Source organism: Dipodomys merriami, unplaced genomic scaffold (genome assembly GCF_024711535.1).
Source record: "Dipodomys merriami isolate MVZ:Mamm:240054 unplaced genomic scaffold, mDipMer1.0.p SCAF_142, whole genome shotgun sequence".
Lineage (NCBI taxonomy): Eukaryota > Metazoa > Chordata > Mammalia > Rodentia > Heteromyidae > Dipodomys > Dipodomys merriami.
In genome coordinates, this window is record NW_027202738.1 from 1,970,654 (window position 1) to 1,994,859 (window position 24,206).

The 24,206-nt window shown below is 42.8% G+C and overlaps 1 protein-coding gene across 3 annotated transcripts; it reads right to left on the reverse strand.

The window, feature by feature from the left end:
* Positions 1–143: 143 nt before the first annotated feature.
* Positions 144–24,193, reverse strand: LOC138826379 (MAP kinase-activated protein kinase 5). 3 transcript variants are annotated; one of them, XM_070021473.1, is made up of 14 exons: positions 23,809–24,185; positions 17,666–17,739; positions 17,027–17,102; positions 15,649–15,746; positions 14,345–14,453; positions 12,502–12,591; positions 11,659–11,754; positions 10,325–10,405; positions 8,149–8,336; positions 7,525–7,645; positions 5,134–5,264; positions 4,763–4,884; positions 2,995–3,099; positions 144–335 (listed from the first exon to the last, which is right to left on the reverse strand). In XM_070021473.1, the coding sequence occupies exons 1-14, from the start codon at positions 23,842–23,844 to the stop codon at positions 241–243; spliced, it is 1,422 nt and encodes a 473-aa protein (XP_069877574.1). In that variant the 5' UTR covers positions 23,845–24,185; the 3' UTR covers positions 144–240. The 3 variants fall into 3 exon arrangements, with proteins under 3 accessions (XP_069877574.1, XP_069877575.1, XP_069877576.1); XM_070021474.1 differs by having other exon boundaries at positions 4,769–4,884; positions 23,809–24,184; XM_070021475.1 differs by lacking the exon at positions 15,649–15,746 and having other exon boundaries at positions 12,502–12,587; positions 23,809–24,193.
* Positions 24,194–24,206: the final 13 nt, after the last annotated feature.

Here is a 24,206-nt window from a genome sequence, read left to right on the forward strand (position 1 = left end):
ATAGTCTTTTCCTGACAATATTATTGCTAAATACAACTAAAACTAAAACAATCCTAAATCAATAGTCTCTAAGATTTGAGCTTTGACCAACAAACAAGTATACTAAACTCTGCCCCTAATGTATGTAACAACTGTAAGCAATGTGGAAATGAAATTATGATTTATTAATTTACATAAAATTACTTTATACATTAAGGAATAATTTTTCAAATTCTTAAAAAACAAAGTTTGACGCTGTTATTATTGGGATTCATGGGAAGTGGTTTGCTCTTCTATCACTTGCTTCACAATTTCTGCCAGTTTGAGTCGATCTACTTTGTCTGTGAATCCATGACCTGAAACCCAAGAAAGAACAAGGTCAGTTCTCACTGATTGAGCTGAGGGACTCTTGTTAGGAATCTAAGAGGTGTGCCCTACCATTCTTGAAATTACCCTCATAAATGAGTGGGCCAACCGCACTCAAAAGCAGTTTAACTAGGTGCTGGTGGCTCACGCCTAGCTACTTATGAGGGTGAGATTTGAGGGTCATGGTTCAAATCCAGCTCTGGCAGGAAAAGTCTATAAGATTCTTATCTTCAAAAAAAACCACCAGAGCCGGGCGCTGGTGGCTCACGCCTGTAATCCTAGCTACTCAGGAGGCTGAGATCTGAGGATCGCGGTTCAAAGCCAGCCCAGGCAGGAGAGACCGTGAGACTCCTATCTCCAATAAACCACCAGAAAACCGGAAGTGGCGCTGTAGCTCAAGTGGTAGAGCGCTCGCCTTGAGCTGAAGAGCTGAGGGACAGTGGCCAGGCCCAGAGTTCAAGCCCCACGGCCGACAAAAAAAAAAAAAAAAACACCAGAAAACCAGAAGTGGAACTGTGGCTCAAAGTGGTAAAATGCTAGCCTTGAACAAAAGGAGCTCAGGGATAACACCTAGGCCCTGAGTTCAAGTCCTACAACCAACAAAAAACAAAAATAATCAAAAATAAAAACAGCTCCCATTTCTCAGCTAGTAATTGGGAAGTTCTATTATCCAGGAAATAAAAAAAAAATTAAAAGTTCATTACAACGCCACAGAAGCAAAACAGAGAAAGAGAGAGATTGGGCTGGTAAAGTGGCTTAGAGGTAAAGTGCTTGCCTAGCATGCTTGAAGCCCTGGTTTCCATTCCTCAATACCACATAACAGAAAAGCCAGAAGAGGCACTGTAGCTCAAGTGGCAGAGTGCTAGCCTTGAACAAAAGATCAGGGCCAGTGCCCAGGCCCCAAGTTCAAGCCCCATGACTGGCAAAAAAAAAAAAAAAATTATGTAATATGGTGTGTCTGGCAAGGAACTCATATCCAGAATACATAAAGAAGCCCTTCACATATATAAGGAAGTTACAAGTCAGTAAAATGGCCAACAACATGAGTTCACACTTCACAAAAGAAGGAATCTAACTGGTCAATAAACATTTCAAAAGTGAACAGTCACTGGGTACTGGTAGCTCACACTTATAATCCTAGCTACTCTGAAGGCTGAGATCTGTGGGGATCACAGTTCAAAGCCAGCCCAAGCAGGAAAGTCTGTGCCACTTATTATTTTTTGTTGTTGTTGTTAGTTGTGGCACTTGAATTCAGGGCCTGGGCACTCTTCCTGAGCTCTTCTTTGCTCAAGGCTAATGTTCTATTTTGAGCCTCAGCTCTACTTCTATTTTCTGGAGATAAGAGTCTCACAAACTTTTCTGCCTGGGCTGGCTTAGAATCATGATCCTCATATCTCAGCCTTCTTAATAGTTAGGATTACATATGTGAGCCACTGGGACCTGACTCTTATCTCCACTTAACCTCCAGAAAACTGGAAGTGGAGATGTGGCTCAAGCAGTAGAGTGCTAGCCTTGAGTAAAAATGGCTCAGGGACAGCACCCAGGCTCTTAAGTTCAAACCTGCAGGAAAAAAAAAAAGTTCACAGTCCCATCTGCTATCAGAATGATTCCAGCTAAGCCCACACTACAACACCAAAACACACTAACCAAAATGGCTAAAACAGAATCCCTGTATCCCTGTATGCCGGTGGCCCTAACCTGTAATCCTAGCTACTCAGCAAATGGATCTGAATATCACGTTTCAAAGCCAGCCCACGTAGGAAATTCTATAGGACTCTTCAAATTTCTTATGGCACATCTATAACAAACAAGCTAGATAATGATGTATTAAAAAACAAAACAAAACAAAAAAACATTGCTCCCCTTCCTGAGGATCCTAGAACTTTTTTTTTGGGGGGGGGAGGCCGATTGTGGGGCCTGAACTCTGGGCCTGGGCGCTGTCCCTCAGCTCTTCAGCTCAAGGCTAGCGCTCTACCACTTGAACCACAGCACCACTTCCGGTTGTTTTTTTTTTTCCTGCTTACGTGGTGCTGAGGAATGGAACCCAGGGCCGCATACATGCAAGGCAAGCGCTCTACCATTGAGCCACCTTCCCAGCCCTCCTGGAACTTTTTAAATGTAGTTTGCCTAACTACAATGACAACATAAAATCTAAATTAAAAGTGCCAATAATGTTTTAAGTAAGAAGAAATCTATCTCTTGTTTACTTGGGGAAAAAAATTCACTAGCAACTATTTGGTAAACCTTATACTCTTCAGTTTCAGGGTTCTCCTCTATGCTAAGTACATCATTAGTGTAAACTTTCTGCAGGGAATCCTTCTTTCCCTTTCACAATGTGTTGTTTAATGACCTGCTGAGCTGCCTATATGTAGAAGTTCAGAAATCGCCTTTTTTGCCTTGTGGTGGGTGATAGGGACGATCTGGTGGTGAATGTGCAACCCTTAATTCTGGACAAGTGAAAAGACTGGATATTCAGATATACCGGAACAAATAAGAAAGGGTTAACCCTCTTCCCACCATAGTTCTTTCCCACCATAGTCCACTCACCAGCCTTACTTCACCTAGAGTCCCAGCACAGGCCCCAGACAGATCCTACATGTTCCACACAGAATTACTTGTCTGCATTCGAGGACCAATTAAGGTTCCTACCATTCCAGCTGAAGCTTTGCAGGGTGTCCCTTAGGAGTTTGCATTCTCGGTTATACTTCCAGGCCTCCTGCATTACTTCATTCAGCTTCTCATCTTCATTCTCTCCTATTGATAAGAATGAAGAGGAAGTTGCCACTTCAATACTATGTGTCAAAAATAGAAGGATATGATGTCCAACCAGTTGAGAAATGATGACTAAATGCGTAAAACTTTACCAGATGCTAACTTTACTGTGAATCCCTATGTTATATGCCACTGTTTCTGGCCATTGAGCTCTTCTACTTTACTATCTTTGCACAAATGCTTTAAGAGCCCCAAAGTCTAGTTCTGCTGCAGCAAAACTATTACTGAGCAAAAACATGGGCAGCCTGAGACTAAGAAAGGGAGGAAGAACAGGAGTGTACTACTTTGTTTCGCCTAAGCTCATCCTTTGCTTATTAAAAAGGCTTTCAGGGCTAGGAATGTGGCTCAGTGGTAGAGCACTTGCCTTGCATGCCTGAGACCCTGGGTTCGATTCCTCAGCACCACATAAGCAAAAAGAAAAAAGCCGGAAGTGGCACTGTGGCTCAAGTGGTAGAGCGCTAGCCTTGAGCTGAAGAGCTGAGGGACAGCGCCCAGGCCAGAGTTCAGGACCCACGACCGGACCAAAAAATAAAAAATAAAAAAAAGGCTGAGATGCATTATATGAGTTTTTTTAAGACACAGGAGTCTAGCAAGACAGGTCAACTCAACACTTCCTGGGCTGTTACATGAAACCATCATCAGCTGAGCATAATTGCTCGCATCGCAACACTTTAAAAAGGAAGAGAAAGAAAGCTTATCTATTTGCAAGTAATTTTGTCTAAGCCAAGAAGCAAAAGGGCTAGTTCTGAACTAGGGAGATGTTCTCTTTATATTCACAGGCTAAAGATTTTTATTTTTATTTTTTTGGTCAGTCATGGTTCTTGAACTTTGGGCCTGGGCACTGTCCCTGAGCTTTTCGGCTCAAGCCAAGTGCTCTACCGCTTAAGCCACAGTGCCACATCCAGTTTTCTGGTAGTTAATTGGAGATAAGAGTCTCACAGACTTTCCTGCTCAGCCTGGCTTTGAACTGCGATCCTCAGATCTCAGCCTCCTGAGTAGCTAGGATTACAGGTATGAGCCACCAGTGGCCAGCTGACAGCAGTAATTTTTTTTCCCCCCTTCTGGTCCTGGGCCTTGAACTCAGGGCCTGGACACTATCCTTGAGCCTCTCTATGCTCATGGATAGAGCTCTACCACTTGAGCTACAGCCCACTTCCAGCCTTTTCTGTTTATGTGGTATTGAGGAATTGAACCCAAGGCTTCATGCATTCTAGGCAAGCACTCTACCACTAAGGCACATTCCCAGTCCTGACAGCAGTGATTTTTAAAGGCTCTGGAAATGATGTTTACAGTTTGTAATTTATTCCTGAACCTGTCCGTATCTTCATTCTCTATCCTATACTTTGTGCTTCCATTGTCAAGACTAAGTAAACCAAAATGACATGCTATACCTGACATTGGCCATTAAGTCTATACTAGAATGTTACAGCAAAGAAAAGGAGGGAAGGACTTCACCACATTTCTAAATTTACAGTGTCTACTCTTTCAGTGTGTACAAGCTAATTTATATAATGCACTTCTTTTACTTATGATACAAAGAAAAAACAGCTAATGTATCAAATTAATCCACTCTTTTTCATGTATATACACACATGTACGCATGCACACAGTCACATGTACACAGAGCATTAGTAAATGGCGTGACCTTTACCAGCCTGGGGGAGGATACATTGAGCAATCACATCTCGAAGCTTTTCCAAGGCAACATTTGAATCTTCAGTGCCATTCTCATGGTCGTGGATATAAACACCATCCTTTGGCTTGGTGCTTTAAGAGTTTGGGGGAGAGGCAAAAACAGATACTTCAGAACCCAATTCTGGGTTATAAACTCTATACACAAGATAATAGATTTTTCAGATTAGTTACTACAGAGTGTGTCCAGCTTTTGATGCCACTCAAAGAGCTTATGTTCTCCACCCACTTAAAGAGAAAGAAAAAAGGCAGACTCCTGACAGAGCTTTTCATGTGGAGCCTCAAACATGGCAGAAGAAGAACTGAAGAAATAAGCTCACTTACCCAAGTAACTTCCTTTTCCTTAGAATGGGATTGTTCACTGAGTGCAGTGGTTTGAGGCTGACTTTCAGATCCTGGATTCTCATGTTGGCCAACTGCTCTGCATGAGCCTGCTGTATTCCAGCGACCACCGCCTAGATGTAAACACTGACATCAGTTATTCTTGTTTTTTATTTTAAGACAAGGTCTTGTTATATTGTCCAAATTAGTCTCAAACTTCTGGAGTGAAGCAGCTCTCCTGCCCTGGCCTGCTGAGTGCTGAGACCAGAAGCATGCGCCAACCACTAGACCCAATTTTGTCAGCCTTTTTTCACATTAATTGCTGGATACCTAAACAGCCATGTCTAGGAAAGTGGTAAGGAGAAGCCCCAAGTATTCAAATGGCAATTTCATTCTGGTACTGATGCTATACAAATTTTGATAAGGCAGAGGACTTTTCCCCTGAATTACTATGGCCCAGGCCAACCAAAAGCCATCAGCTAGCCCTTTTTCCCTGACCGTGCGAACAGAAAATCAACTAAAAAATACATATATATTAACAGGCTCATGTTTAGTCACTGATAACAGCAATTTGACACCAAATGACAGACTATTTTGCAGGAATATGTCCAGATGTGTCCAGAAAAATACCAGGAAGGATACATGATACATCAAGCTCATAGAATACTTCATCTATAAGGAGAAAGACTGGCAGAAAAGTGAAAGGGAATTCCTTCTTTTAACACCTCTGTATTTGACAACTTTAAACAGTAGCTACTCTTCATCTAAGGACACCGTGTATTCATAGCCAGTCCTGGCTGCATTCTTATATCCATCTCATCCGCAATGACCCAACCAAAACCATGGAAATAGCTCAAGATCCTGAGCTCAGGCTCATGAGTAAGACTCAGATGGTTTCTATTCCACATTTGTATACATGGTTGAACATTCCCACCTTGAACACAGGATTTCTTTGAAATGGAGTAAAGTTGCAGTATCACCTTCAAGGCCTAAAGCCACTCTTATTTTTCAAAAAGTCTGTGTATTCAGACTTGAGTCATCGTGCAGTGATTTTTAAGTAATTCCAGAGGCAATGTTACCTCCTTATTTCCAATGTCTTGAAGAATGCCAAACTGTAACCGCCATGTGCCTGGCAACCAGGATCTAAGTAATTCTTTTGAGCTGACCAAACCATTTCTGGACAAGAGGATATACTTAAACCAAGAAGTCAACCACCTACAAATCAAAGAGATGACAGAGAATTTTGTTCCTCCAGCTCTCTTTCTTCTATGTTCCTACTAAACCTAGCACTTTTTTCCCCCATTCATTTATTCTTTGTCAAATTTCAAACCCATCCCTTGCTCTTAGCTGATTTCTTATTCTACCCTACACAACCACTCATTTGAATGTCCCTCTGACCTCAAACAGTGTCTTAAGACTCCACTTCCCCCAAATTAGCCTCCTTCCTCTGATTTCCCTCTGTTCATCAACGTTATCCTCACATAGGCCAGCCACCACCTCCTTAGATCTTTGGTCACCTAAAGCTAGAATTTTGTTTTTCTCCATTTGCAGACTGAGCCCATTCTCTCATCTGTATCTCTCTGAGTTAGCCTGCAGAAGACTGCTCCTGAAGCCACAGGTTGGCAGTTGTGCACGTCTAACTGACTATCGCCTAAATATATTCCCAGAGGTAAAATTGTTCTCAAAAGTGTGCCATAGCCTCTCAGTTCCATTCCCCTAGATTTAAACTCTTCTGGCAAAGTCTGGTCCTGCTGTACCCATCTCACTGACTTTCCATGAGTGAGGCCAGACTGACTTTCCCACTGAGACACTTTGATCTCTTAACTTTTTTGCCTTCCCAACCAGTCTTCTGTAAATGCCCTGGGCAAAGGTAATCTTACATTGCTGTTTGTCCCACAAACCCATAGCACAAATATGGATAATGTCCCTGAGTGTTCCTTTAGTGCATTATTTAGCAGGCTCTGATCCAGCCAGTCAGTCAGTTGGTAGGTCTCTGTCTCTGTCCTTTGTCACACACACTCTCTCTTGCTTGGCTTTTTCTGCTCAAGACTGCACTCTACCACTTGAGCTATACCGACACCTCTGGCTTTTTTATGGTTAACTGGAGATGAAAGTCACATGGACTTTTCTTTCTGGGCTGGCTTTGAACCTTGGTCCTCAACTCTCAGTCTCCTAAGTAGCTAGGATTACAGGTGTGAGCCATCAGTGCCTGGCTTAATTTGGTCTTTTATGGAAAGTTCTTTATTTCAGATCCTGATTTTCAGAAAACCAGAGATAATCTTTGAGTAAAGACAGCATGATCTCCATTGTTTTTCCCTTAACCCATCATTGAGTCAAGCCCCAACTTTCCTTCTCCACACAGCCTTTTCAGCCAACAAAACAATCATTCAAAACCTTATCCATCATCAGTTGAGCAGAGGGTAGCACATTATCCAGGGCTTCAGTTGAGTTGAGCCAGGGGTGGTCCAAAACTCCCTCGATGGTGAGTCTTTCCTCTGGTTTGACCTTTAGGAGCCTACAGAGAAAACACCAACAGGTCTGCCATGTACTGATGCCCTAAAAGGAAGCACAGGAAGTTCCTAGATCTGGCTTCAATTAGCTCACTTCAAAGTCAAACACAATCACATACTATTGACAGTATCCAAAATGTGAAAAGCCAAATGTGTCATGGTTATGTCAGCACCCTAGTTCAGTATCCTGACATCAGGCCCCTCATCAGCTGGCTTACGTGCAAAAAAAAGGCAAACCAGCAAGTATACCATTTAGGGCCCGAGTAATAGCCAGAGAGAATGGCTACAGAGGTACCTGGGTTCACCACCCTGGGAAAGTCTAAGGATGCAACAGAGAAAAAAGTTTGGACTGAGGTATGGACATTGGGAGCTCTTACCTCAGACTCCTGACATCAAAATTGGCTGAAGCTACCAGGGAAACAAATGGCTTTTCCCTACCCAACATTAATCTTGATTCTACCACCTCAAGGCCTTCTCAGACCTCCCATTCAGCAGCCCAAGGACTCACTTCCTTACAACATCTTTGGCCATCTCTGAAATCTGGCTCCATTCTTCTTCTGGGAACTCAAAACTGCCTGTCATGATCTTTTTCCGCATATCCTTTGGGATGGTCCGGCTGTGGTGTTTAGAGTAAAAAGGAGGGTATCCACATAGCATCACATAGATAATCACTCCTAGGGACCATAAGTCACAGCTCTGAAAGGAAAAAAGAAAACAATAACTCACAAGCAGAGACAGCTCCAAAGTAAGACCCAAAGGCAACCCTGACGTATAATACAAGGTGATACCTCCAAGAGTTATTTAACCGACATTAAAACTGTTTCAGAACATCTTAGGAAACCTAACTTCTCTTTTTTCATGCCAGTACTGGGGCTTGATCTCAGGGCCTCTTACTCTTACTTAGCATTTTTGCTCATGCTGGTGGTCTACCTCTTCTTGAGCCATGTGTCCATTTCAGCTCTTTGCTGGCTAACTGGAGTTAAGAGGCTCAAGGACTATAATATCTAGCTAAAAGAATTCTTTTAAATGACCAAATTCAAAGCCTTCACTTTACAGATAAGGAAACTGATACCACAGTCAATCAACACAGGTGAAGAACGGTGAGATCAAAGCAAATGTCCCAGTCTTTGTAATGTCCTCAGCCCAGTATCTAGTTTCTGATATCCTGTCCTCTATTATCTATCCTCTAATATCCATATCTAGCCTCAAATCCACAAACAGCACCGTTTTTTTTCATCTACTCAGCAATGCCAGGACCTGTTTTTAGAAACACTAAACTTCTTGAACATCAGGCTGAGAAGTTGGCTCAGTGGTAGTGCTTGCCTCACATGCATGAGGCCCTGCGTTCAATTCCTCAGCACCACATAAGCAAAAAGAAAAAAGCCAGAAGTAGCACTGTGGCTTAAGTGGTAGAGCACTAGCCTTGAGCTGAAGAGCTAAGGGACAACACCCAGGCCCAGAGTTCAGGCCCCATGACCAAAAAAAAAAAAAAACCCACCAAACTTCTTGTGCATCAAAACAAAATTCTGTCAAGCAGAAGAAGCCAGATAAGTTGATGTTAGTGGAATGAACCCCAATATAAGTATTCAAATGCTGTTTTTTTTTTTCCTTTCATGCAATTGTTTCTAACATATTTATAAGATGATTTCTATGTTGCTTTGTATGTCCCTCCCCCACAGTATAACCCATACTTTCACTGTATTTGATGTTGGTATAATTTGTGGAGGGAAAGGGAAAAAAAAATTGTTTAACTAGGGATACAGGTGGACCCATTGCAACAATGAGTTGTACAAGTCATTATGTCGAAAACAAACTTAACTACTTTGGTGGGGGTGGGGGGAGGATTGGGTGGGGAGAGGGGAGGAGTATGGGAAGGAATGGGAAGGGGAAACAATGAGGAGACAACAATGCTTCATAAGAAATGTACTCATTGTCTTGCCCATGTAATTGTAACTCCTCTGTACGGTATTCTCACAATTAAAAAAAAAATGCTTCATTAGGTGGCCTACAAGTGAAGAAGTAATGAGTAATATTAGAAACACTTGTAATGTGTACTAGACATTGTTCATAGAAGTGGTGCTGTGACTCAAGTGGTAGAGAGCTTGCCTTGAGCTGAAGAGCTGAGTGAGGGACAGCACCCAGGCCCAGAGTTCAATCCCTACAGCTGACAAAAAAAAGAATGAATGAATGATACCAAAACGATCACCAAAAAGCTAGTTCTCTAGCTTTGGTATATTAAAAATGTAACCCAACCTCATTCTCTTAACGTGATCAATGGCCTGTACAGCCAGCCAAATAAATAATCTGTGACCATCAGCCTTAATTTCACTGCAGAAGCTAAATGGTAAGGAAAAAAAGCAGAATTGTAAATAATTTTTACAGCTAACTGTCAGTGGCTTATACATGTAATCCAAACTACACAGGCAGGAAAATCTGTGAGGGTCTTCTTTTCAATTAACTACTAATAAACAATGGAGCTATGGCTCCATGGATACAGTGTAAGTTCTGATCAAAAAAGCTAAGGGACAGTGCCCAGGCCCTGAGTGCAAGCCACAGTAACAGCACAAAAATATTTATAAATAGTTAGCTAATTGTATTACTTCTGGCCACTTCCAATCTCACAAATAGCTCACAGGAACACAGAGGCTACACAGGCAGTGCAGGTATAAGTACCTCTTCCCTACCTTGTTGTAGGTGTAGGGTGTTGGCGAGGTAGGTATGATTCCAGACTTCTCCTTCTGATGCCTTCTCTGTGCTTCCAGTACCTGTCAGACCAAAAGGAATCTTACTGAAAACCATACCACCAAAGTCCTACAACTTCAGACTACTAGAAGTTAACTGCCAGTTAACAATAAAACAGGCTGGGAAGGTGGCTCAGTGGTAGAGCGCTTGCCTTGCATGCCTGAGGCCCTGGGTTCGATTCCCCAGCACCACATAAGCAAAAAGAAAAAAGCTGGAAGTGGCACTGTGGCTCAAGTGGTAGAGCGCTAGCCTTGAGCTGAAGAGCTGAGGGACAGCACCCAGGCCCAGAGGCCCCACGACCAGACCCCCCCCCCAAAAAAAAAAACCCACAATAAAACAATCTTAACTTCACACCAACATAGCACTTTTACAAACCAAAAGCAATAATTAATCAGTCAAAAACACATCCAGGTAAAGCACATAAGTCCTTTTTATCTTTATCCCCTAAATGTCTTGTTTCTACATATAAAAAAATCTGCAATCAGTGACTCTGGGGATGACTCTGCCTGAGTAAAAGCATACCCCCTGCAAGTTTTTTGTTTTTTTTTTGGGGGGGGGGTCTGGTCGTGGGGCCTGAACTCTGGGCCTGCGTGCTGTGTGCTGTACCTCAGCTCTTCAGCTCAAGGATAGCGCTCTACCACTTGAGCCACAGCACCACTTCTGGCTTATTCAGCCCAAAGATAGTGCTCTACCACTTGAGCCACAGTGCCACTTCTGGCTTTTTTTTTTCTGCTTATGTGGTGCTGAGGAATCAAACCCAGGACCTCATGCACACAAGGCAAGCGCTCTACCACCGAGCCATCTTCCCAGCCCCCCCTGCAAGTTTTAGGAGAGAATTTTTGTTGTTGTTGTTCTTGGTTGTGGGACTTGAACTCAGGGTCTGGGCACTGTCCCTAAGCCTCTTTGTGCTCAAAGCTAACACTCCACCACTTGAGCCACAGCGCCATTTCCGGGTTTTTGAGTGGTTAACTGGACATAAGAGTCTCATGGGGACTTTTCTGCCGGGGCTGGGTTCGAACCCCAATCCTCAGATCTCATCCTCCTGAGTAGCTAGGATTACAGGCATGAGCCACCAGCACCTGGCTCTTTTCCAGCTTTTAAAAGAAAGACTATCTGTGCCAAATGGAAGTAGTCGGTAGGTTTCTGGAGCTAAGCTGCCCACCTCCTGCCTCCCAGCTACGAAACATGCATACTTTTGGTACAAATTAGAAGGAACCTGAGACAGTAGGCAGCTTGCTGATACACTGCAGAGCAAAAATAGTACATGCTTACTTACCTGAGGTGCTACATAGTAAGGGGTGAACTGGGGTGTCATCAAGTCACCTTGGTCAACTTTAGCAAATCCAAAATCACACAACTTCACGGAAGCATCCTGACATGAAATAAACAGGAGTCACTGTTTCAGAATTCTCAGTAAACACTGAAAGAAAAATCTACATGCAGGTCATGTGACCCTGAGCTCTTACAAATTTCTGGCTAAGACTAAGCTATGAATAACATCTTCCCAGTCTAGAGACATTAATTCACATTGAAAAATTGTTCTTTATAACACAGAAGAAAAGGGATTTCTACCTATCCATTTGGTTGGCCTTGATTTATAACTTGCAAAGGCAGTTCTAAAGTCCACGTCTTAGCCCTTCTGGCCCTTACTCTGTGGAACCCTTCCTTGTTATTAATCCAGGGCTCTGCTTCACCCTGATCATGACAGCTACGACAACTTATTTGGTGGGATATGGAGTAAGGAGAGGGAATAAAGGGAGAAACATACCTTGTCAGGGCAAACAGTAACCGAAATTAAAGTTTTAAAGTAATATTTAACAATGTATAGATTCCCAAAGGCCCTTCAAACAATATTTAAAATCCTAAATCCCACAAAAAAGTACTGGTATCATCCAAAATTACTAGTGCCAAGGATATGGCAGAATTTCTGAGTCTCTAGTAAGGGAAGAAGAAGTACAAGAAACCCTTTTAATGCCTTGTCACCATGGATTTGGAGCAACACACACACACACACACACACACACACACACGCACACACACACACACACACACACACCCCTACTCCTAAACTGTGTTAAGAGTGGAAGCATTAAGCATGCAGAAAATTAAGTTTTCTCACCAAAGAGTTATCCTTGAAAAGCAGATTTTCAGGCTTGAGGTCTCTGTGTGCAATGTTTAACAAGTGACAGTGCTGTAGAGCCAATGCTATCTGAAAAAGGACACAGTGGGCAGCCACCTCTGAGAAAAGAACAATCCTGAATATCCTATGGGAGAAAACTTGGGACTTTAAAAAAGTAAGCCATCATTAAGTCGGTTAAGACAGTGGTCAGCTTTAATTTAGCCTATAACCTAGATTTTGTTAAATAATAATTTAAAAAAACACAAACTATAACATTAAAATAACTGTCAAAAAAACTGATGACGGGCTGGGAAGGTGGCTCAGTGGCAGAGTGCTTGCCTTGCATGCATGAGGCCCTGGGTTTAGTTCCTCAGCACCACATAAGCAGAAAAAGCTGGAAGTGGCGCTGTGGCTCAAGTGGTAGAGCGCTAGCCTTGAGCTGAAGAGCTGAGGGACAGCGCCCAGGCCAAGAGTTCAGGCCCCACGTCCAGCAAAACAAACAAAAACTAATGACATACTGTAAGAAATAGAAAAAAATCACTTGCTCCCACTTTTACTTGCTTGAGGTGTGACAGGCACTGTAAAGGAAACTTAGCTGCAATCTTCAGTGTGCATGGATTTCCCCAACTAGGCAGGAACAGGTCTACTTGGCTCAAAACACAACTGTTCTTGAGGGAGCTGGATGGCAGGCTCCTTCAAACCAGCTAATGGGGTTTTTCCAACTTATGTCATGATTACTTGTTGAAATATTGCCAGGCACAGGTGGCTTACAACTATAATCCTAGCTACTCAGGAGGCTGAGCAGTAAAGTTCATGAGATTCTTACCTCCAGTGAACCACCAAAAAGCCAGAAGTAGAGCTGTGGCTCAAGTGGTAGAGCATTAACCTTGAGCAAGGACAGCATCCAGGCCCTGAGTGCAAACCCCAGGACTGGCACGGACAACAAAATCCCTTTTTTACTTTTGTTGCCTGTATGGATTTGAGTGGATTTTTGATGTTTGTTTTACAGATCATTAGCGATCATTTTTAGTCCTAATATTTAAAAACTGAAAGATTTAAAGAAGTATAATGGAAAGAACAAATTCTAATGTTCTCCAACTCTCAATATGGAATTTTTTCAGCATTCCAAATATTACTTATAATGTTTTAAAAGTGACTGTAGGAAATGTAGAAAGATTTTATTAAAATCTAAGTGGACTGTGCTTCTGGCTTCTCTCTGTCCTGCTTACTTGGTCTGAAGATAGACCTTGAGTTTTTTATCTGGACAAGAGATCGGCACCAGTCAGATTCCTAGTATTGAATGTGACTTAAATAATCATTTCTACAGCAATAAAAATGTAATGTCAAACAGAACTGGAAATAACCTGGAATTACAAAGATGTGAGAATCCTATTAAAATCGGCAGAAATGATAGTTGGCTTGTGCAAGAAGCATCCTATGTGCAAAGACGTTAGAACATTTATTTGTTTGTACCATCCAGCTTTTCAGGTGCCGTCCACAGCATTTTATCTCAAAGTCCAATAGATAAAATGTTGTGGATAGCACCTGAAATATAATATCAACAGTCATTGAAGGAGGTAAGATTATCTTCCTTCAGTTTATTGTTTACAGTAGGCCTCAAGAAGCGGTTGACAACCAATTAATAATAGGCCCTCCACCCCCCAAAAAAAGTATAAAAGGGGTCACATTTCTCCAGTTAAGACATCCTCTCTTATTACATAACAAAGCAGGCAATGAGAAGTCAAATAGAGCTTTTCTTAAGCTTTCTTTTATTCTCCCTAATGAAATTGCACTGGTTAACCAACATAGTTGGTAGTTTGATTGGTACCCGGGGTTCACTTGCCTGCTTTGTTACTTGGCTGGCTTGCTTCTCTGTAAAGTGCCGGTGCTGGCTGATTCTGTGAAATAGCTCGCCCCCTTCCATCATCTCCATTACAATTAAGAGTCGAGCCCTGTTTGAAAGCATTTGATTTGTTAAGTTAAAAAAAAAAAAAACTAAACATTAAAAAACTGACCTAAAGAGATCTCACCTATCAAATCTGTAAGACAAGCCCAAGATAATACGAACTACTCAAACTACTAAATATAAGGAAAAATTCTCCCATTCTCAAAAAAAAAAAAAAATCCATGAATTTTGGTTACCATTCTTTGATATAAATGCTTCCAGCTTCCATCCAAATGCTTTCACCAACAGAGCATAGTTGTAAAAAATAACTTTAAATTTCTGTCATCTTCCTCCACCTGTAAAATACCTACTTTTCAGGTGCTAGACTTCACATGTTTCTGGGACATCACACCTCTCAGACACAAGAAGTGCCTGTCCTTGTAAGAATCAGAATAGTCAGAGATTGTACTCATGTCCTACCAACACTGCCTGCAGGGTGATTTCATCTCCATCTCCAAATGAATGCACTTCAAATACCACCCAGTGTGCCTGCCAAACAATTGACAGCTCAAAGAATAAAGTCAACTTTTTCCTTTTAGACTAACCAAGACGGTATTGTGCTATATAGCAGCCTAAGACTCTGCCTACAATAACATTTGGCCCCTTTTCGATTATTTGAAATACAATCTGTTTATCTTCTATATTATTATTATTTTAAGACAGGATTTTCTGTGGTCTCCCAGGCTGGCCTCAAACTCTAGATATCCTTGCCTCAGCCTCACAGGTGCTGGAATTATAGGAGTACACCAACTACTTCTAAAGTGTTTTGTTAAACTGGAAACTCCCTTTATCTATTTTTCTCTTTCCTTTTGCTTTCCTCTCTTCCTTCTATCCATTCATTTTTTATTTTTTAGAGCTGGGGAATAAACCCAGGGCCTTGTGCATACTGGGCAAGCACTCTGCCACTAAGCAACATTCTCAGCCCTTAAATGTTTTATATATTTTATTTTCTAAGAGAAAGCAATTATGCAGAGATTTTCCACAAAACTAAAGCTGAGTAATAAGTACTCGGGGCTTCATTACAAAATTCGATCTGCTTTTATGTATGTTTAAATTTTCTCCAAAATTCTAAGAGAAAGAGGAGGAAATGGATAGCAGGGGAGAGGGAGAGGAAGGGGAAGGAAAGAGTACATAAGTGAAAGGAACACTGCTATACTGTGGCCCGCACACAGGCATGTGAAGCTGCCGCTGCGTGGTCTTACCTGGGGCTGGACTCATGTGGGAACTGTACACTGTTCGCAAACACTTCAACAACCTGAACAATGTTTGGGTGTGTGGCACACATCATGTGCAGACGTACCTTGAAGAGAAAAGAGGAGATGTTTCTGTGACAAGAGGATGACAACATCTTCTCTCTACACTTCCCACTATCTCAGAACTGACCACACTAAGCCTAAGGGATAAGTCTACTTCAGCAGGTGCTGGTGGCTCACACCTGTAATCCTGGCTACCCACCAGGTGGAGATATGAGGATTGTGGTTTGAAACCAGTCCAGGCAGAAAAATTCCTTAGACTCTTATCTCCAATTAACTATAAAAAAAAAAAAAGCCAGATATGAAGCTGTGGCTCATGGGGTAGGGTGCCAAACTTGAATGAAAAAGCTAAGAGACAATACCCAGATCCTGAGTTCAAGCCCGAGTACCAGCACATGTGTGTGTGCATGTGCGCACATACACACGCACACGCGCGCATCCTCCTTCAGAATCTATACAGCATTCATTTGACCCTTCATCAATCTATTTTATTTCCATCCTTTAAGCACCATGTTCAGTAAGCAAAAACTGAAGTAAAACTGGAATATATCAGAATACAACAGATCATTAATTAAAAAAGATGTAAGAGCTGGGAATGTGGCTCAGTGGTAGAGTGCTTGCCTAGCATGCATGAAGCCCTGGGTTCAATTCCTCAGTACCACATACACAGAAAAAGCCAGAAATGGTGCTGTGACTCACATGGTAGAGTGCTAGCCTTAAGCAAAAAGTAGCTCAGGGACAGAGCCCAAGCCCCATGTTCAAGCCCCAGGACTGGCAAAAAGAAAGAAATTAAAAAGATGTGAGGAGGCCAGAAGGAAACTAGACTACAGGCTAATACCTTTCCATATGGAAAGATAAGACTATTTTATAATGATAACATTAATAGGGAAGACAAAATTTTTCTCCTGCATCTCTTCTCTCCAGGAAGCAGCGTAATTATAAAAGGAATAATTCTTGCCAGGTACATGTGGCTCATGTCTGTCGTCCAAGCTACTTAGGAGACTGAGATTGTGGGGATCATAGTTCGAGGCCAGCCAGGTTCACAAGACTCCTTCTTGAGGAAGAGCTATATGGAGAGGTCTGTTCTCCTAATGTCCAGGAAGTCTAATGTAAGTGGATTGTGATGAAATGCCTGCCTGGGCAGAAAGCAAGACTATCTCAAAAATAATGTCCAAGTACCAAGGCTGGAGACACGGCTTGGTGGTGATTAGTAGGCACTAGTCAGGACTTTAGTTCAAATCCCAATACTGCCAAGGGAAAACAGCCAATAAATAAATGAATTCTTAGGCTCCTTGAATATGCAAGTCAAGGCAGTAAAGGACCATACCTCATTTCTAGCTTTTGGACGATCAAGAAGAATTTTCAGTGCAAACCGTTCTTGGGTAGATTTCTTCACACAGACTCTAGATTTGGAAGGAGAGAAAGATCAGCAATAGTCTATGTACAGAAAATTTAATTTTCCAAGTCTGTTGTTTGGGAATTATACTTCTAATCAAGGACATATGTCCAGGTGAGCAAAATGAAGTCACCCAGGGCAGCAGGTGATGACAGAGTAAAGCATCTCACTTTACCCAGCGCCCTAGCTCAGGTCTCAGGTCCTGAGTGTGTAACACTAATTCACCAACATAAGCCAATAAAGAAGCAATGGCTCTTCTGCTTCAGGTAACTCTCAAAGTGGCCTCATAGTATCCATATCTTCTGCCATTCCTACTACAGACCATGTGACATGGTCACTTCAGCTATATTTCCAGATGCAGGAGAAAGAAACAGAAACTAACATGAAATCTACTTAGCGCTGAGGTTGTGGCTCTGTGGAAGGGTCTGTGCTTAATACCCACAAGGCCTAAGTTCAATTCCCAGCAGTTATCTATTATCACCTGGCACAGGTGATACTTGTTATTCAAGACATATTTCACAAACCCCTGCTCTGAACAATTTTACCACAGTTCTTTCATGGGTGTCTTACCTAACTGGACCACTAATTCCAGCTCCCAGCTTCTGAGTCCAATTGATACTGTATTCTTCTAAGATGGAAGTTTCCTATTAAAATATAAAAGGGAGAAGGCAAATAATGACTCCTCTATTGAGAAGCTGCTCAGATTACAGGCTTAAGCCACTAAGCCTAACTAAAAGCAACTATTTTAAATAAGTTCAAAGAATAAAGGGAACTATGAATGCTGAGACAAAACAGGACTTAATTTTTAGGTGGCCTCTCATCGTGCTGCTCAAGCTCATCAAACTGCTGGTCTCAAGTGTGTACCACCATATCCAACAAATACAGGAGTTTCAACAGAGTAACAGATACCACGAAGAAGAATCACATGGAAACCAACACTATTATAACTAACATGAAAAGTTCAGTAGAGAAGCCCAACAGATTCCAGGTAGCAAAAGAATCTGAACTAAAAAGAAAAGCTTGAGTTAAGCTGGGCACAGGTGGCTCACACATGTAATCCTAGCTACTCAGGAGGCTGAGATCTGAGGACTGCAATTCAAACATAGCCTGGTCAGGAACATCTGTGAGACTCTTATCTCCAATTAACCACCAGACAACTGGAAGTAGTGCTGTGGCTCAAAGTGATAGGGTGCTAGCCTTGAGGAGAAAAGCTTAGGAACAGTGCCCAGGTCCTGAGTTCAAGCCCTACAACTGACCAAAAAAAAGCTTGAGCTAGGCACCAGCAGCAGTTCAAGAGATCTGAGGATCAAGGTTCGAAGCCAGCCTCTCATCTCCAATTAACCAGCAAAAAACTGAAAGTGGAGGTATGGCTCATGTGGTAGAGCATCAGCCTTCAGCAGAAAAAGCTAAAGGAAAGTGCCTAGGCTCTGAATTCAAGCTCCAAAACCTGTATGAGACTCATACAATGCAAGCACATTCAGTCTATTGCTCCAATAAGCTCATCAAAGTCTAAGTAGGCAAAAACACATTAGTCAAATAATAATAAACAATTAGTCAAAAGACTGAAAGACAGGAAAAATATTTAAGCAGAAGAAAAACAGTGACAGCTCATATACAAAATATACAACTACTATATTCAAATATGTATAAAGTATACAGAATTATACAAAACATGTTGAACGTAAAATATACAAACATATACCAAACAAGTAATAGCTATTTTCATCAGAAACAAGGCTAAGAGATAACAATCACACACTGAAAGGAAAAATTCAAGAATTCAATTGTATTGGATAAAAATATCCCTTAGAAACGACAGAGAAATAAAAGATATTAACAGATGAAATAATTCATTGCTAGAATACCTGCTCTACAAGAACTAAAGAAAGCACTTCTGAGAGCAGCAACTCGGATGCACAGAAAGGGAGCAGATCAAGTAAACATGGAAGAAAAATCATGCATGCCTGCATTCATTCATTTCCTGAATTTTGAGACCAGGGCTCTCTAACTCAGGTTGGCCTCAAACTCATGATCCTGCTGGCTGAGCCTACCAAGTGCTGGGATTACTGGTAATGCGAGACATGCTCAGCTCTTCTCTTCCTTTAATAAACATAGATGGTTAAAAATGACAAGTCACTAAACTGAACTGTCAGCGTTAAATATAACAGATACACTTAGCAATAAGTACACAAAGGAGGAAGGAAAAACTAGAGTGATACTGGAGCAAAAGTTTATTTTATCAGATTTAAGTCAGTATTATCCCAAAGTAGACTAGTAATATATCACCTAGAGAAAACTCCTCAAAGAGAACAGCTACAAAAACAACAGAAAACTTACCCAAGAGGGTTATTTTTTTCCCTTTCTTTTTTTATTTTTAATTTCAATTTTAATTTTTTCTCCCAGTTCTGGGGCTTGAAGTCAAGGTTTGGGAGCAGCCCCTCAAGGTTTGTGCTCTAACCCTTGAACCACACCTCCACTTCGCCCATCCTCAGATCTCGAGCCTCCTGAGTAGTGAGATGTACAGGCATGAGCCACTAGCACTGGGCAGGATATGCATTTTGGGGTACATGTTAGGTGCCTTGGTAGTTAAGCAGTGGGCTGTGAGGATAGAAAACACTATCTGCTTTTTGAGCTTTTTTTCGGGGGAAGGAGAGGGAGCAGTACTAGGGTATGAACTCAGGGTCTCAGGTTTGGCTGTACTCTGCCTCTCATGCAATATTCCAGGTCCTCCAGGTCCTTTTTTGCTTTATTTTTCAGATAAGGCTTTATTTATATATTTTTCTTTTGCCTGGGGCACATCCTAAGGCCTCCCACATAGCTAGGATCCTAGGTGCATACCACAATGCCTGGCTTTTTGGTTGAGATGCAGGGGTGAAGGGAGGGGGTAATCTCAGTTTTTCCCGAGTTGGTCTTGAACTGTAATCCTAATCTCCACTTCCTGAGTAGCTGACCATAGGGATTATAGGCCCGAGTTCCCAGGCTCAGTTACTGTCCTAATTTCTTTTTTGGCAATACTGGGGTTTGACTTTCGGGCCTTTAAGCTCGTCTCATTCTCCACTACCACTCTACCCCTTGAGCCAGGTCTCTTGGAGATGGAGTCTGTGAAAGCTTTTCTGACCAGCCTAGCTTTTTTTTTTTTTTTTGGGTCCGGTCGTGGGGCCTGAACTCTGGGCCTGGGTGCTGTCCCTCAGCTCTTCAGCTCAAGGCTAGCACTCTACCACTTGAGCCACAGCGCCACTTCCAGCTTTTTTCTTTTTGCTTATGTGGTGCTGAGGAATCGAACCCAGGGCCTCAGGCATGCAAGGCAAGTGCTCTACCACTGAGCCACCTTCCTAGCCCTGACCAGCCTAGCTTTTAAATGTGATTCTCCAGATCATATTACAAGCATGAGTCACGATGCCTTTTATATGCATATAGGTATATATATATAGTGTGTGTATGTGTGTGCAGTCATGCGCACCAGTCCTGAGGCTTGAACTCAAGAGTCTGAGCACTGTCCCTGAGTTTTTGTGCTAAAAGCTAGCACTCTACCGCTTGAGCCACAGCTCCACTTCTGGCTTTTTAATGGCTAATTGGAGATAAGTCTCAAACTTTCCTACCTGGGCTAGCTTTGAACCTTGATTCTCAGATCTCAACCTCCTTAGTAGCTAGAATTGCAGGTATAAGCTATGACGGCTGGCTATTTTTTAAAGTAATAAAAATGAGCATTTAATAAGAGTCTAATCAGTGTACTCTCAAGATAGTAAGGCCACAGAACTTCACAGGCTGTGGTAAAAGCCCAGGACAACAGGTTTCTAGCTGAACTCTACAGGTCTCAGGACTATTTGATATACACCTCAAAAAAGTGAAACAATAAACAACACAATGAAATAGCTCAAAAAAGTTTTATTTGCTGTAATATTAATTTGCTTCCAAAGGGGGTATATCCTAGTTAGCACTGGTTGCCAAATCAGAAATTTTTAACTCCATCAGTTAGTCAGACAAGCCCAGATTAATAGGGAAATTCACTAGTGACCTATCAAGTAATTTTAGTGCAGAAAAGCTTTTGAAAACTTCAGAAAATTAGGCTAGACAATAATCAACAACTGGTTAAAAAAATTTCTTCCTAAATCATGCTTATGCTGCTACAAGCTAATATTCATTGAGCTCTGTTATTTTGAGTATATTTTTAGTACATTTTTCCATTTAAACCTCAAAAAATTCCTATAAGTTGGGAAACAGTTTCTTTGTATAGGAGACAAAGGACAGAGCAATGATGTGACTTAAACAAGAACCCAAAGCTAATAAATGGCGAGGCTTGGATTTTAATCATTAGTCTACCTAGAGAAACGAACGCTAAAACCCAAACCAAGTGGGGGAAAATATATATCAAAGCAGTCTCTCAGAATCCTTATTTTTATTATTTAAAATTTGATCTATCTATGGTTTTTGTTTTTGTGATGCTAAGAATCAAACTTGAGGGGCTGGGAAGGTGGCTCAGTGGTAGAGTGCTTGCCTTGCATGCATGAGGCCCTGGGTTCGATTCCTCAGCACAACATATGCAGAAAAAGCTGAAAATGGCGCTGTGGCTCTAGTGGTAGAACGCTAGCCTTGAGCTGAAGAGCTGAGGGACAGCGCCCAGACCCAGAGCTCAGGCCCTACGACCGACAAAAAAAAAAAAAAAGAAACTTGAGAACTTGAGGCTCTGCACATGCTAGGCAAGCACTGTATCACTGAGCTACATGCCCACCCCCAAACCTCTGATTTCTTTTTTTTTTTAAACCTCTGATTTTTGTATCTGGATTTGTGCTGGGAAAACATCATCACCAAATGACTGTCCTTTGAGGGCTAGAAGAAATAAGGATAAAAGGGTTTAGGAATGTAGAAGCCCTAGCTAGACGGCTGTTTTTACCTGAATTTCGAATAGACTTCTCATAATACCCAGCTTGTTATTTTATGTTGTCTGCACTATATCCACAGTCCAATATATATGTTTAAAACTCCTTTAGAAGATGCAACCTCACTGGGCACCAGTGGCTCATGCCTATAATCCTAGCTACTCAGGAGGCTGAGATCTGAGGATAGCGGTTCAAAGCCAGCCTGGGCAGGAAAGTCCGTGAAACTCTTATCTCCAAAAAAAAAAAAAATACAGGAAACCCTTAGTGGGCGCTGTAGCTCAAATGGTAGAGCGCTCACCTTGAGCTGAAGAGCTGAGGGACAGCGCCCAGGCCAGAGTTCAAGCCCCACAACCGACAAAAAAAAGAAGATGCAGCCTCACCAAGCATGTGAAACATGGTGTTATACCTTAATCCCAGCATTCAAGGCAGAAGCAGGAGGATCCCAAGTGCTGACTAGCCTGGACTACATGGCAAGTTCAAGGCCACCATGGACATTGCCGAGTAAGATTGTATAGCACAGTGGTGGCACACTTGCCTACCTAGCACCACAAAAGGTAAAAAATAAAGTTACTTTTTTCTTTGGAATCACTGAGGATTTTGATAAACTATATACTGTACTATATAGCACTAGAGACTATCCTGAAATAGCTTGAAGAGGAAAATAACCCCAAGCTGCCAATAGTTGTATGTCCCTCAAGGGAAAATGAAATTCTAAATGCACTAGGTTAACAGATGTAAAACATTAACTTTAGCTTTACATGAACCCTAATTTCCTAACTATAAGACACACAACTCATAAAATCTGTCCATTGATGTGTGGAAGTATCACAATGAACTCAACACTCATACAATTAATTATGCTAATAAAAAAATAACTAGGAGCCAGGTTCTCAAACGGTAATCCTAGATGTTTAGGAGGCTGAGACATGGAGATCATTATGAGGCCAACCTGGACGAAAAGTCCCTGAGACTTGTCTCCAAATAACCACCAAAAGGGCGGAAGTGGAACTGTGGCTCAAGTGGGAGACCTAGTACTAGCCTTGAAAAGCTTAGGAACAGCACCCTGGCCCTGATTTCAAGTCCCCATACTGGCACGCTGCGCACAACACACACACACGTTTCAGAAAATTTATTATTTTATTTGAGTAATTTCAGAACATGTTTGCTTTTCTTTTGTAAAACAACAGAAAGAAACCGAGCACTGTTAAGTCTTTCTAAATACAAAGAAACGTGTACGTACATACACACACACACACACACACACACACACGCGCGCGCGCGCGCGCGCGCGCGCGCGCCTCTCAGTGATTTCCCCCCCTCCCCCGCACCGAAGAGGGAAGAGAAAACACATTAAAGAGCAATCTATTCCCCTAAGGGCAGGTTTTCACAGGAAGACGAACCACCTTCTTGTCACACTGCAGTCTTCGAGGAGGTGATTTCAAACACATCAAGAGGGATGGATGAAAGCCACTCTGCAAACGTAGCTGCAGCCGACCACACGGGACCACACGGAAGCAAATCTCTAGGTGGAGGCACTTGGGGGCGATGGAAACGAAAAGGGGTAGCAGGCCCCTCCCTCCCACTCATCTTCATGCCACTCACCTTGCTCGGGGAAGCGGAAGAGACCCGACAACCCAACCCAACACACACACACACGAACACACACACACACGATCCCTTCGCCCCAGGGCTGTCAAACTCGGCCCGAGGAATCGGGGGCGGGGGGTGGAGGCGGCCGAAACCCCGGGATAGTCGAAGCCTTTCGCCCCGAACACTCTCGGTTTTCTGGGGCTAAAGACAAGAAAACAGCGCGGAGGCTTGGCATCTTCCCTTTACCTTGATAGCTTTCTCCATGTCGCTCTCCTCCGACATGCTCCGCCGGGTCCCCACAGCCAAGAGCGGTGCAATCTGCGCGGCTGCGCGGTGCCCTGGCAGCCGAGGGGGCAGAGAGCTCGGGGCTCGGGGAGACGGGCAGCAGCCGCCCCCGGGGGCCGGCAGAGAGGAAGTCCCCGGCGCCCGCGCCGCTTCGGCGGGCGGCTCTAAGCCACCGGCGGCGGCGGCCCCTGGGGACGAGCCTTTGTGCTGGGCCCCGCGCGGCCGCCTCCAGGCCTCATCCCCGGCCGGGGAGACGGGCTCCCGGGGCAGGGCTAGGCCAGGAGGGCCCCGGCCCGGGGCACCGTGCGCGGGCCTCGCAGGGCCGCCGCTTAGGCCTGGACTCGCCAGTTCCCAGAGAA